The sequence below is a fragment of the Motacilla alba genome, chromosome 2 (genome assembly GCF_015832195.1).
Source record: "Motacilla alba alba isolate MOTALB_02 chromosome 2, Motacilla_alba_V1.0_pri, whole genome shotgun sequence".
Lineage (NCBI taxonomy): Eukaryota > Metazoa > Chordata > Aves > Passeriformes > Motacillidae > Motacilla > Motacilla alba.
The window spans coordinates 2399620-2410571 of NC_052017.1; the positions used below are offsets into that span (position 1 = coordinate 2399620).

At 47.7% G+C, this 10952-nt stretch overlaps 2 protein-coding genes across 2 annotated transcripts; both read right to left on the minus strand.

Moving 5' to 3' along the window:
* Positions 1-30: 30 nt before the first annotated feature.
* Positions 31-5316, minus strand: LOC119698192 (7-alpha-hydroxycholest-4-en-3-one 12-alpha-hydroxylase). Its single transcript, XM_038129836.1, has one exon. The coding sequence runs from the start codon at positions 3171-3173 to the stop codon at positions 1644-1646; it is 1530 nt and encodes a 509-aa protein (XP_037985764.1). The 5' UTR covers positions 3174-5316; the 3' UTR covers positions 31-1643.
* ACKR2 (atypical chemokine receptor 2) lies at positions 4362-9073 on the minus strand. Its single transcript, XM_038129839.1, has 3 exons — positions 8891-9073; positions 8256-8313; positions 4362-6483 (listed from the first exon to the last, which is right to left on the minus strand). The coding sequence occupies exons 1-3, from the start codon at positions 8912-8914 to the stop codon at positions 5366-5368; spliced, it is 1200 nt and encodes a 399-aa protein (XP_037985767.1). The 5' UTR covers positions 8915-9073; the 3' UTR covers positions 4362-5365.
* Positions 9074-10952: the final 1879 nt, after the last annotated feature.

Genomic DNA, 10952 nt, shown 5'->3' on the forward strand with positions numbered 1-10952 from the left:
GCTTTTTGTGATAACCTGTATACACTGTCTACTAGCTGGGAACCACTTCCATGCAGGACATCCACAGGAAAAATCCTTTTCCTAGAGCTTTGGAAGGAGGACATCACCTGGTCAGGATGTGATGATGGCTCTGAGCTGCCTGGCTACCCCAAGGCAGCAGTCTTGGGCATGGTTTGGACCTTGCATTGACCAGAATGTGAGAAGGGCTTCAGATGGATGACAAAAAAAATAGGTGAGAGCTGTAGATGGAGCATGGAAGGAGTGAAAAGGTGCTGGAAATGTTAATGGAAATATCAGCTGTTGCAGTCAAGCCTTACAGGTAGTTTTGGTTTTCTTTGGTCCTGCCACAACTGCTTGGTAGCTTCTGCCTGAATTCCCACCACCACCATGAGGTCAGGGCTAATGACCAGTCTGGCAGGCTGGGATAGTTTGCCCTTAACATGCAGTTACAACATCACCCTGCCCTTCACAGGACAAAGCAGAATCTGGATCTGACGTTTGGACGTGTGTGAAAATGTTTGAGTTTCATTCCTCAACCACAAATAATCTCCAAAGTTCAAGGTTAGTGTCAGCATTAAAATCAATCCACTGTTCTCCATGCAGGAGAGGCTTGGGTTTAACTTCTGTAAGGAAGTGGTGAGAGTCCTAATTGTTGAAGGGTGATAAAGCAAAGCAGAGCTTGTAGAGCAAAGTTTTATCCTGCACTGATTCAGCAGGTAAAAAAAAAATATTTGAGGGCTGTAAGATCACAGTGGCTGTAGCCCATAAGAGACTGAGGTTGCTCTCTTTGGAGGCCTCATCAGATATAAGAAGGGAGCCATAAACACGACAAAATTTCCCCAAGGAAATTTTTATATCTCTGGAGAGGGTATTTGCTGCTCTCTGACCTTTCAGGGGTTCACCACAAGCTGATGCCATCCTGCCAATGATACTTCATGTGGAAAAGAAATTATCAGGTGCAGGGTGTGACCAGACAAGTCTAGGGACTCAGTCAGTCACCTATTTGCACCCAACCAACCCTTTTCATCCCTTTACATCTCAATTTTGCTCCCTAAATCACCTAAATCTCTCTTTTACCCCCCTTTGGTTCCTCCCCCAAACACTCTATTATATAAAGTCCTGTGCAGCCCCAAAATGCTCTTCCCCTACACAGCATAGGATGTCTCCCCTGCCTCGACACAATCCCACTAATCCCAGGTGGTGATCCAGAGAGCTGTTCCTGATGACACATCTCCATGGGAGTCATTCTGGCACCATGGGTCCCAGATGCTCTGCTGGGGCAGCCCTGGGAGGAACCTGGACAAAACCCTCGTTCCTTGGAAGCCCTGAATTTGAGTTCCCACCTGCCAATCCGACCCTGTGCTCCTCCTGGCTTTCAGTGGGCTGATGGCCCCTGGGAGGGGGCTGGGAGTAGCCTGGCAGGACACATTTTGTCTCTCTGTGCAGATTACCCTCTATCCCATAACCAGCACAACACGCAGCAGCAGCAGCACACGAGGAGGAGGTAACAACAAAAGCCATGATAAACATTAAGCAAACAAGATCATATCGGTGCTGACACTGCACAGATCTGATAACCACGGGATCAGACAATTTGTCCCAGAGGTGACACCAGGACAAACAACAGCACAGGACTCCCCAGGTTAGAAGCGTGGCCGGTATCTGAACCGAACATCACGGACAGGCTGCATCGTCCCGAATCCCCAGCGGCTGATGTCTATGGCTGGGATCTCCTCCTCCTCATTCACCAGCTCCAGGTCAAAGTGACTCAGCATCAAGAACACAAACAATTTCATTTCAGCAGTAGCAAAGAAGCGCCCTGGACAGGTGGAAACTCCTGCCCCCCAAGGCATGCTGACAAATTTCAGCTTCTTCCCATTTCTGTAGAAATCTTTCCTGGTGCCATCTGGGTTTACAAAACGGTCGTACTTAAATTTGTGAGGCTCCTCGTGGATTTCTGGGTTCATCTGCACAGAAATGTGTGGGAACAGAGCCACCCTGTCCCCTCTGCGGAGGGTGAACTCTGTCCCACTGCTTGTCCTCAGGGAGGTGTCCTCGAGGACAGCTCTGACCAGCATTGGGGCTGCCATTAGCCTCAGGGTCTCCTCCAGAGCACTGTCCAGCAGAGGAGTCTGGTTCAGCATGTCCCTAGTGACAGTAACTGGGGGGCTCCCTGCCTTTACTTCCTGCCCACTCTCCCTCGAGACTTTATCCACCTCATCTCTCACAGCCTTCAGAGCCTCTGGATGCTTCAGCAGATACAAGAGGAGCCAGAAGGCAGTTGGGCCCGTGTTGCCTTGGGATGCCCAGAGGAGCATAAACATGAAACGCTCCCGCATGTACTCGGGGACACCGTTTTCTGCCAGAAGTTTCTCTTGATCACTTATCCAGCCACTGATATTGTCCTTCTGCCAGACCTTCTTCACAGACAGCACGTTCCAGAAGTGTCTCTTCAGCCGCTCAGCCTCTCTTTTATCCTTGGGAGGCAGCAGAGCAAAGGCCAGGCGAGGGAAGAGGCGGTCGTACTTACGAAACTCCTGGAAGAGCTGGTTGGAGTGGAGGCGATCCTGCTCTTCAGCTTTTTCCTTGTTCCCCGCCCCTCGGGGTGGCTCGGTGCCATACAGAGCCAGATACCCAGCTCTGAAGACAATGTTGTAGCAGTAGTGGAAGAGGTTTTCCTCCTGCCACACTCTCTTCTCTCCTGAGCTCAGGTTGAAAAGCAGCAGCTTCCGAAAGCTCTCCATGGTGGCTTGTATGAGGACAGTGAGGCCATCTCCCATCAGGTGCTTGGTGCTCGATGTATGAACTATGTTAGGAGTGGCTTCGGTGGGCTTGTAGCCAAAAACCTTCACAACCAGCTGAGCTGCATTAGTCCTGAAGTCCAGTTTAGATCGCGATTCCTTCACAATGGTGCCAAAGGAGAAGGGATCCATCACAAAGGTGAAGTAATAGCCACCAATCAGCACCGTGAAAACATCCCCGTGTTTGCTCTGCATCCTTTTGAGAAACTCTGAGCAGTCCTTTCTGAATTCCAGCAGATAGCCCAGCCAGGGAATGGTACCTTTGTCCAGGGGAGGCTCATTGGGTCTCTGTCTCCGAAACACACCCAGGACATAGAGCCCACCGAGCAGCGATGACACCAAGGTACAGAGGAGAGCCACCCAGAGCACCATGAGAGCTCTGTGCCCGTCTGGGAGCTGAGACTAGAGGCAGGTTGGGTTGGGAATGTGCATTTTATCCCCACCCAGCAGCTGATATGCAGATGCAGAGCTGACAGCCTCGGTCCTCATTGGCTGTGAGTGTTTGCCTTGCCCCTGAGGAGTGCTCTGCTTTGAGGTGAACTCGTCCCTGGATGAACAGAGATTTTTTAAGGTGTGTTGTGTTTATAAGGTATGTTGGAATCCTGTTGGAGTATCCATGCTTTGTTAGGGAGATGGGTTTTGGCATGAGGCAAATTCCCTTCTCTAGGCTGCATGGAGCCCAGATTTTGTAAAGAAAATGTCCAGAGAATCCCACTCTGTGATTTCTGCCTTTAAGACCAGGCTATGGACACTCACTGAAAAAATGAAGCCAAGAGTGGATGTTGGATATGCTACTGGAAATGAGCACAGGACCGAGGGAAGGGGGTCTCAGCTGAGCTGATTTGGTCTCAAAAGCCAAGAGAAGGAAAAATCTCTGACATTTTGGTGATCTCCACAGCACATGGTGCCCCAGGACCGCTTTGCCAATGAACAGTGCAAGTGCTACTGCTCTGTCTGAGTGCAAAGCAAAGCAGCTGAGCTACCCCATGAGTGAGGAGAGCTGGAGCCACTGCATTTGCTTGGCACCAGAGGAGTCCAGAGTATCCAGATGCTCCATCCAGCCCCTGGCTGGGGAGCAGTGCCCATAGGGACCACAGCACTTCTGCTTTACCCACTCTCCCTTCTGCTTCTCAAACTCCCCTGTTACCTCTCTCCAAATGGGGTTTGGCTGGTGCTTGGACCTCTTCTCATGCAGAATGGAGAGTGACATTAACTCCCCTCTATTCCTCACCTTTGCTCTCCCCTACAGCATTCCATCATAAGTTTTCCACAGTCCCAAGAGCCTTTCCCTGTCTGGGATCACAATCTTCATCTTTTTAGCTTCCCAGCTGCTGTCCCTTTCCATGTTCCCTCCAGTGACCTGACCCGAGGAGTGAAGGCCACATCATAGCATCAGCTAAATATTTATTCTGGCTTTGTTTTTTTAAGGAAAGCTCCCAACCTTACCATTTTGGAAAAACACTGTAGCAATGTTGAGAAGAAAAATAACAGCAGTGATCAACTCAAAGCCCTTCTCACTCCTGTAACCTTACGTAGTAATAAAATAAATGTGATGAGTGCTTTCTCTTAAATTAATAATTTTATTTGTAGAATTCTAGGCAATTTCCAGACTTAATAGATTTTCAGGATAGGAAGGGACCATTTAAGGTTCAGGAGCATTTGGGGTGAATAATGCCTTCAAATAAAAGTCAGCAAACTCAGAACCTTGAACTTCAAAGCTGCACTGGATAATAAGGATTGACCATCACTCTCTGTGCTCTTCTGTTCAGGCCATGCTCTCACTCTGTTGTGTTTCAAAGCCAGTATTTATGTTATAGGTGGTACCCATGGATCTTTTTAATCTTGTCAAACAAGAGCTTGGAAGGCAAATATCTCCACCACTGATCTGCTGAGCGCCCTTTTTATCTCTTTCTCACTGGTTGTTACTGGTCTGGACTTTGTTCTGCTCAAACTGTCTCAAATCAGCTGATGATCAAACTGATGTCTAACCAAGGCTCTGCCCCTTGGAGAGCCACAGTTCCCTGCTCAGCAGGTCTGTGTGGCACAGCTCATCATGACAGAGAACAACTCAGCTTAAAGGTGTCCAGTCCTTCCTGTTGTATCACCTGGTAGAAAACAAGATTATCCTGGTTAAATCATCTGGCAGATGGTAAGAGCCAGGAGAAGCAAAGCCATCCCTTGGCAGTCTTTCTGGCCTGAGGAATGAGCGTGGAAATCCATTCCTCAGCCCGCACCAGGGAGGAGGAGACTCTATCCTCAAGTTTTCAAGTTTTAGTTTGCATTTTTTAAGGCACAACATTGAGAAATCTGATCCTTTATTTGCTCCTGCCTCACATACTCCAGATGGGAATTGGATTTCTTCCACTTGTGTAAATCCAGGACGATTCTTTCGTAATAATTCCTCTTGCAACAGAAAAAGCTCCCACATGTACTTTTCCAATCCCAGTATGGAAAGTCCTCATCTCAAGGCTGTTGCTAGGATGAACTATCTGGTTACACGGGGCTGTGGGCTCACACCAACTCCATCATGGGCAGGACAGAGGGCTCACACATAATGTAAATATTTATGAGGCATTTGTGATGCTCAGCATTTCTATCTCAGCTGCGTATCTGCTGCAAGACAGGCTCGTCTGGGAGTCCTGGATGGAAAAGAAAGCGCCTCTCCTGAAAATGGCCTGAGGGATCTTCCACAAATATGCCCTGAACCGTTTCTTCACAAAAGCATAGAGCAAGGGGTTGAGACAGCAGTGGACAAAGGACAAGCTCTCCGTGATCTGCAGGGCATAGTCCAGTTTCCTACTGCTTTCACAGCTCCTGATCACACCGACATCTTGCAGGGAGTGAAGGATGAGCACAACGTTGTAAGGACACCACAGCACAAAGAAGACCCCCACCAGAGTAAAGACTAAGCAGAGAGCTCTCCTGGAGCCAGGTATCTGGGAGGTGTTGAGCACACAGGCGATGCGGGAGTAGCAGAAGGTCATGAAGAGGAAGGGGAAAAGGAATCCCAGGATGTTTTGAATCACCCGAAAGACAACTTTCCAAAATAAATGTTCCTGGCCATAATCCTGGGTGCACATGATGGTTTTGTTGTGAAGTTGCCTTGTGCTGGTGAAAAGGCCATCAGGAATGGAGAGAGCTATGGAAAGGACCCACATCACCAACAAGACGAGGATGGAATTCCTCCACACCGTGGAGTTGTGAGGAGACCAAGCATGAACTATCTGCAAATACATGTCCAGGCTCATGCAGCTCACAAAGAAGATGCCACTGTAGAAGTTCAGAGTGTACATGGCATTTAAGAATGGGCACAAGATGTCCCAGGTGACCCACTGAGAAATGTACAGAGCCCAGAAAGGAAGGGTCAGTAACAGGAAGAAGTCTGAAACCACCAGGTTCAGCAGATACAGCTCAGTCATCTTCTTTTTGTTCTTGATGTACATGAGGAGGACAGTAAACAGGAGAGCATTCCCAGCCACTCCAACCAGGAAGATCACGGTGTAAAATGATGGCAAGAACACCCTGCTGAAGGAGAGCACCTCCTCTTTGGTGCAGAGGCCATAGAGCCCATAATCCTCCTCATCCAGGTAGTCGTACGGGTACTCACTCGAATTGGCAGCAGCCAGCCATGTGTCTGTAGTTGTTGTTGTCTCTCCTGAGGATGTGTTTGACCAGTGGCTGCCTAGGAGCAAGAAAAAGGAATCAAAGTGTTGTTCCAATACACACAGGAAGCAAACAGCACATCATGGAGTGAAAGTGAAAGACATCTCTGAAACACAGAGATGTTTAGTTCATAGAATCACAGAATGGTTTGGGTTGGAAGATACCTTCAAGATCATCTCGTTCCACCCCCTGCCATGGGCAGGGACACCTTCCACTATCCCAGGTTGCTCCAAGCCCCATCCCACCTGGCCTTGGACACTTCCAGGGATCCAGGGACAGCCACAGCTTCTCTGGCCAACCTGTGCCAGGGTCTTACAGCAAAGAACTTCCTCCTAATATTTGGTCCAAACCTATCCTCTTTCAACTGAAAGACCCATTTCCCCTTGTCCTGTCACTCCATGCTCCTATTCCCCTTTCCCCTATTCCCTTATTCCCTCCTAAAGCCCCTCTTCCTCTTTCTTGTAGGCTCCATTAAGGTATTGGAATTTCATGGGTTTAAATTTTCTGCCACTGTCTGGTGAGTATTTTGTGTCCTGAACAACTTGGCCTTTGCCTAAGCATGGGGATAGCTGTCCACATATACATATAAAAAAAACAAACAAACAAAACCAAAACCCAAAATGAATTCTGCTTTCCTTTCTCAGACACATAAAACTTAAAAATGAATGAGCTTAGTTTCCTCTGACATAAGTCACTACTTCCTCCTGGCACCACCACAAGCTGTTAGTGAAGTATCTGCTCCAAATTACAGGAAATCCATCACCACAGCTCCCTGTGAGCTGCTTATATTCACCAGAGTCACTACTGAGAAAGCAACATCTCAATTCCTGGTAAAGAAGAACCTGCCACCAGCACCTTTATGTCAGTGGGGCTGTTCCCAGAGGGGAAAAGCTGAACATCTCCCTGCTCCTTGGAGGACACAGACCCCTCTCCATGCCAACTCTAGGACAACAAGACATGGATTCTGGTGTAATATAATGTAAATGTCATGTAAAAGGCATTAGTAAGTGGAAAATATAGCATTCATAGGATCCCAGAATGGTTTGGGTTGGAAGAGACCTTGAAGAACATCTTGTTCCAGCCCTCCTGCCCTGGGCAGGGACACCTTCCATTATCCCAGGCTGCTCAAAGACTCATCCAAGGGAAGGACATGTAGGCACCAGAATCCAGTCCTGAATTATGGTGAGAGGGAGAGATTCAGCTGGAAGAACATTGCTGGAATCACTTCTGCATGAGACAAGGCATGAGACAACCCCTGCCGTGGTCACTCCCTGAAACTGTGGGCGTCAGACACAGTTTGTTTAGATGGTTGCAGCCCAGATTTCAGGAAATGGTGAGTGATTGGGAGCCTCCTACTTTTGTGATCTGATTTTCAAGAAAAAAAGCTGTCACTGAGGAGCCCATTTCACACAGTAGGAGATGAGATTTGCCTGGTGCTGTTGGCACTTTGAAGGTTAATGAGGAGTTTATAAATCAAGGTTAATCTTTTGGCAGCAAAACAAAAAACAATTTTGAAAAAAAATGTGTAAACACCCCTCTACCCCTAAAACAGACATTTTTTCAGCCATGGCCAAAGCTATCCATCTTTTCCCTGGGGCTCATTTTCCAGTATTCCCAAACAGGCCTGGCTGTGTAGCTGCAGTCTCTCCTCGAGGATCAGTTTGTCCCTGCAGAGATCTGCAGGGTTTAGGGATGGTTTCCTCCCCACAAACACCCAGGGAAAGGGGTGCCTCTCCACCCCACAGGCTCAGAGTGGGTGTACAGCTGTAAGGGGTAAAGCTCTGGACGTACCTGCTGTGGTCCCATGACTGAAATTGCTTAAATACCCATTCCAGGCACTTCTGGGCAGCTGAAAAGAAAAGAAAAATGGGTTTGAGCTGGATTGAAATGTTTTTGTGCCGTCTCACAGTTCTTTGGCAAGTGCTGCAGAGCGCTTCAGAGCAGTGGGAGAGCAGGGATCTGCCATGGGAAAGTGCCACAAAAAGATTTGTCTGGGAATAAGCTTTTTAAAATTTCTTTTCTGTATCATATTTTGGAGGAAACTCACCCTCAGCTGTGACTTCAGGCCTTTGAGAGGAAACCAAACTGCACACCCTGCTGATCACAGCAACAACACCCGAGACTCATAAACACCTTCCCCCTCCCACCCCCTCTGCCCACACCAGGACAAATCATTCCCAAAATTTGCATCTGGGGTTTCTTCCAGCCCACCGAGATGCCTTTCCTCCCTCTGCCACATCCTCCTCCCTCCACATCAGCCCAGCAATGGCATCTACATCCCTACCCCGTACCTCAGAGTGGAACAGAGGGCTGAGCTCAGGAATTATTCCCAGCCCCAAGCTGGCTACCCTTCAAAACCACAAGAGAGCCTTGCCCAGTTTCTTGTGTGGCTGTGTCTACAAGCAAGAAGCAGAAAAGGCACTTACAGGAGCTTCTTCTCCTCTTTTCATCCTGCCAGAGGCTTGAACCAGGCTTTTAGGAACTTCTTTCGTTGGTATAAGAGGACAGTCAGGAAATGTGAGCTCAGCATAACCTCCCTGGTTTTGTTATGTTTTCCTGTTTTTTATCATTCCCTGGCAGCCCTGAAAGTATGATCTCCACCCTGTATTTGAGCACAACATCTGCAACAGCTCCCAGAGCTAAGCCCCAGCTGTAAAAATCCTCATGTTTTCCAATAAATCTGGATGGATTTATTTTTCCAATAAATCTGAGGATCTGAAGGATCCTCATCCCCTGTCAGACCAGAAATGGCCTCTGCCCAAGCCAGGTGGTTTACTGGAGGAGTTTCTGGGCATCAGCATGGGTGAGTGGTCACAGTCCTGCTCGTTTCCTCATCTCACCAACAAACAGGGCCATGGGAACACCCCGGCTGTGCCAAGGCTTCCCCTGTGCCAAATCCCAGCGCATTTTATTCACCCCAAACCAGCCTGGTAAAAACAGGAGAGCAGAGCAGCACTGATGGCCACAGCTCCACATCCACAGAGATTCACAGAGCATTCACAAAGAGAAATTTGTTATTTTTACCCATTTCCATGTTTGCCACCAGCAGCTGCTGCTGCACTTAAAATATACCCTCTAATAAATATATATTACTATCATATGTGTGCAGCACACACGTTAGAAAAAAGCAAGAAGCCACTCGCAGAGCTGAGACACTGGGCACACACACAAGGAAGCTGCAGGTGACAGAGGTTTCATTAGGCCAGCAATTAAAATGAAATAAGTTTTTGTTTTTAATTGAGTTTCTGCCCTGAAGCAGAGAATTAAACGTGCCTCTGAGAGTCATGGAGAAAGTGGCCTTCACTGTAATTTATTATAAGATATTAACTCAATTTCAGGGCTGGTAATTGCATCGATTTTTTGTTTCCTTTCAGACTGCAGGGCCCTAATGGCTTTGGCAATTAAGGTAACCAGATTAGGGGTAATGGGCAGCACATTTAGAGAGATGCAGGCTTGTCTGAGCCACTTTATTTTGTGATGCCCAAAATGCCACTTGTCGGTGGCAGAGTGACCCTGCAGGAGCAGCAGCTCTGCCTTCCCCCAGCTCGGAGATGGGGAGGTACAAACAGCACAAAGGAGCACTGGGCTTGGGGACAAAAGGATTTATTTTTGCTGGTTCTCTCTGACAAGCTGTTGTCAGATTTAGGAGAAGGTTTTAGGTGTCTTTGGGATCCCAGTGGATTCTTCTTCCTCTTCCAGAACACAGTTTAAGTCAGGAGCAATTTCTAGGCTGTCTTTGGCCATCAAAATCCTGGCATAGAGTGGGCATAAAACGAGGTCTGCTTGAAAGCTGAAATATGGGAAAACACAGTCAGCGACATAATTCAGCAGCAAGAAAATCAGACTGAGGGAAAGCCGGAGAAGCTGTGGCTGTCCCATTCCTGGAAGTGTTCCAAGTTGGACGGGGCTTGGAGCAACCTGATCTGGTGGAAGGTGTCCCTGCCTGTGGGAGGGGTGGAACGGGATGAACTTTAAGGTCCCTTCCAACCCAAATCATTCCCTGGTTCTGACATCAGGTGGAAGCTCTTCAGCAAAGGACTAAGTAAGAGCCCAAATTTCACAGAATCTCAGGAGTGTTTGTTGCTGCTTGGGGGTTTCTGTACAAATCACAAACGGGACGGGACTGCTGAGGAACGTGCCTTGAGCTGTTTGATTTTCCAGCACCAGTCTCATTACATGGCTACGACAATGGGAAGATGCCAGCAGCTCACATCCCCGGCAGCAGACAAAAAACTTAATGTTGTAACTTACTTTAAAAGTTTTTTGACAAATTACACAAAGTAAAAGCATATTGATAGTAGTTCTAACTACTATAAGGACATGTACCTTTGGTTAAAACAAGGCTTGCTTATTTCGAATACAATACCTGCTTGTAAGCTTTGAGACACAAAGCACAGAGCTCTATCATTAAGCTTAGAACTTCTTAATATCTCTAGATATACTATTATAGTAGATACTTTATATCTCTAGATATACTATAATATCACT

What these genes read in the sequence shown, in the direction of transcription:
- ACKR2 (XM_038129839.1), bottom strand. Translation starts at nt 8,914, where the DNA reads ATGAAAAGAGGAGAAGAAGCTCCT. An exon ending in AAAGAGGAGAAGAAGCTCCT is followed by an intron (nt 8,314 to 8,890) that starts GTAAGTGCCTTT and finishes TTTTCTTTTCAG; the next exon opens with CTGCCCAGAAGTGCCTGGAA. An exon ending in CAGTCATGGGACCACAGCAG is followed by an intron (nt 6,484 to 8,255) that starts GTACGTCCAGAG and finishes TCTTGCTCCTAG; the next exon opens with GCAGCCACTGGTCAAACACA.
- LOC119698192 (XM_038129836.1), bottom strand. Translation starts at nt 3,173, where the DNA reads ATGGTGCTCTGGGTGGCTCTCCTCTGTACCTTGGTGTCATCGCTGCTC.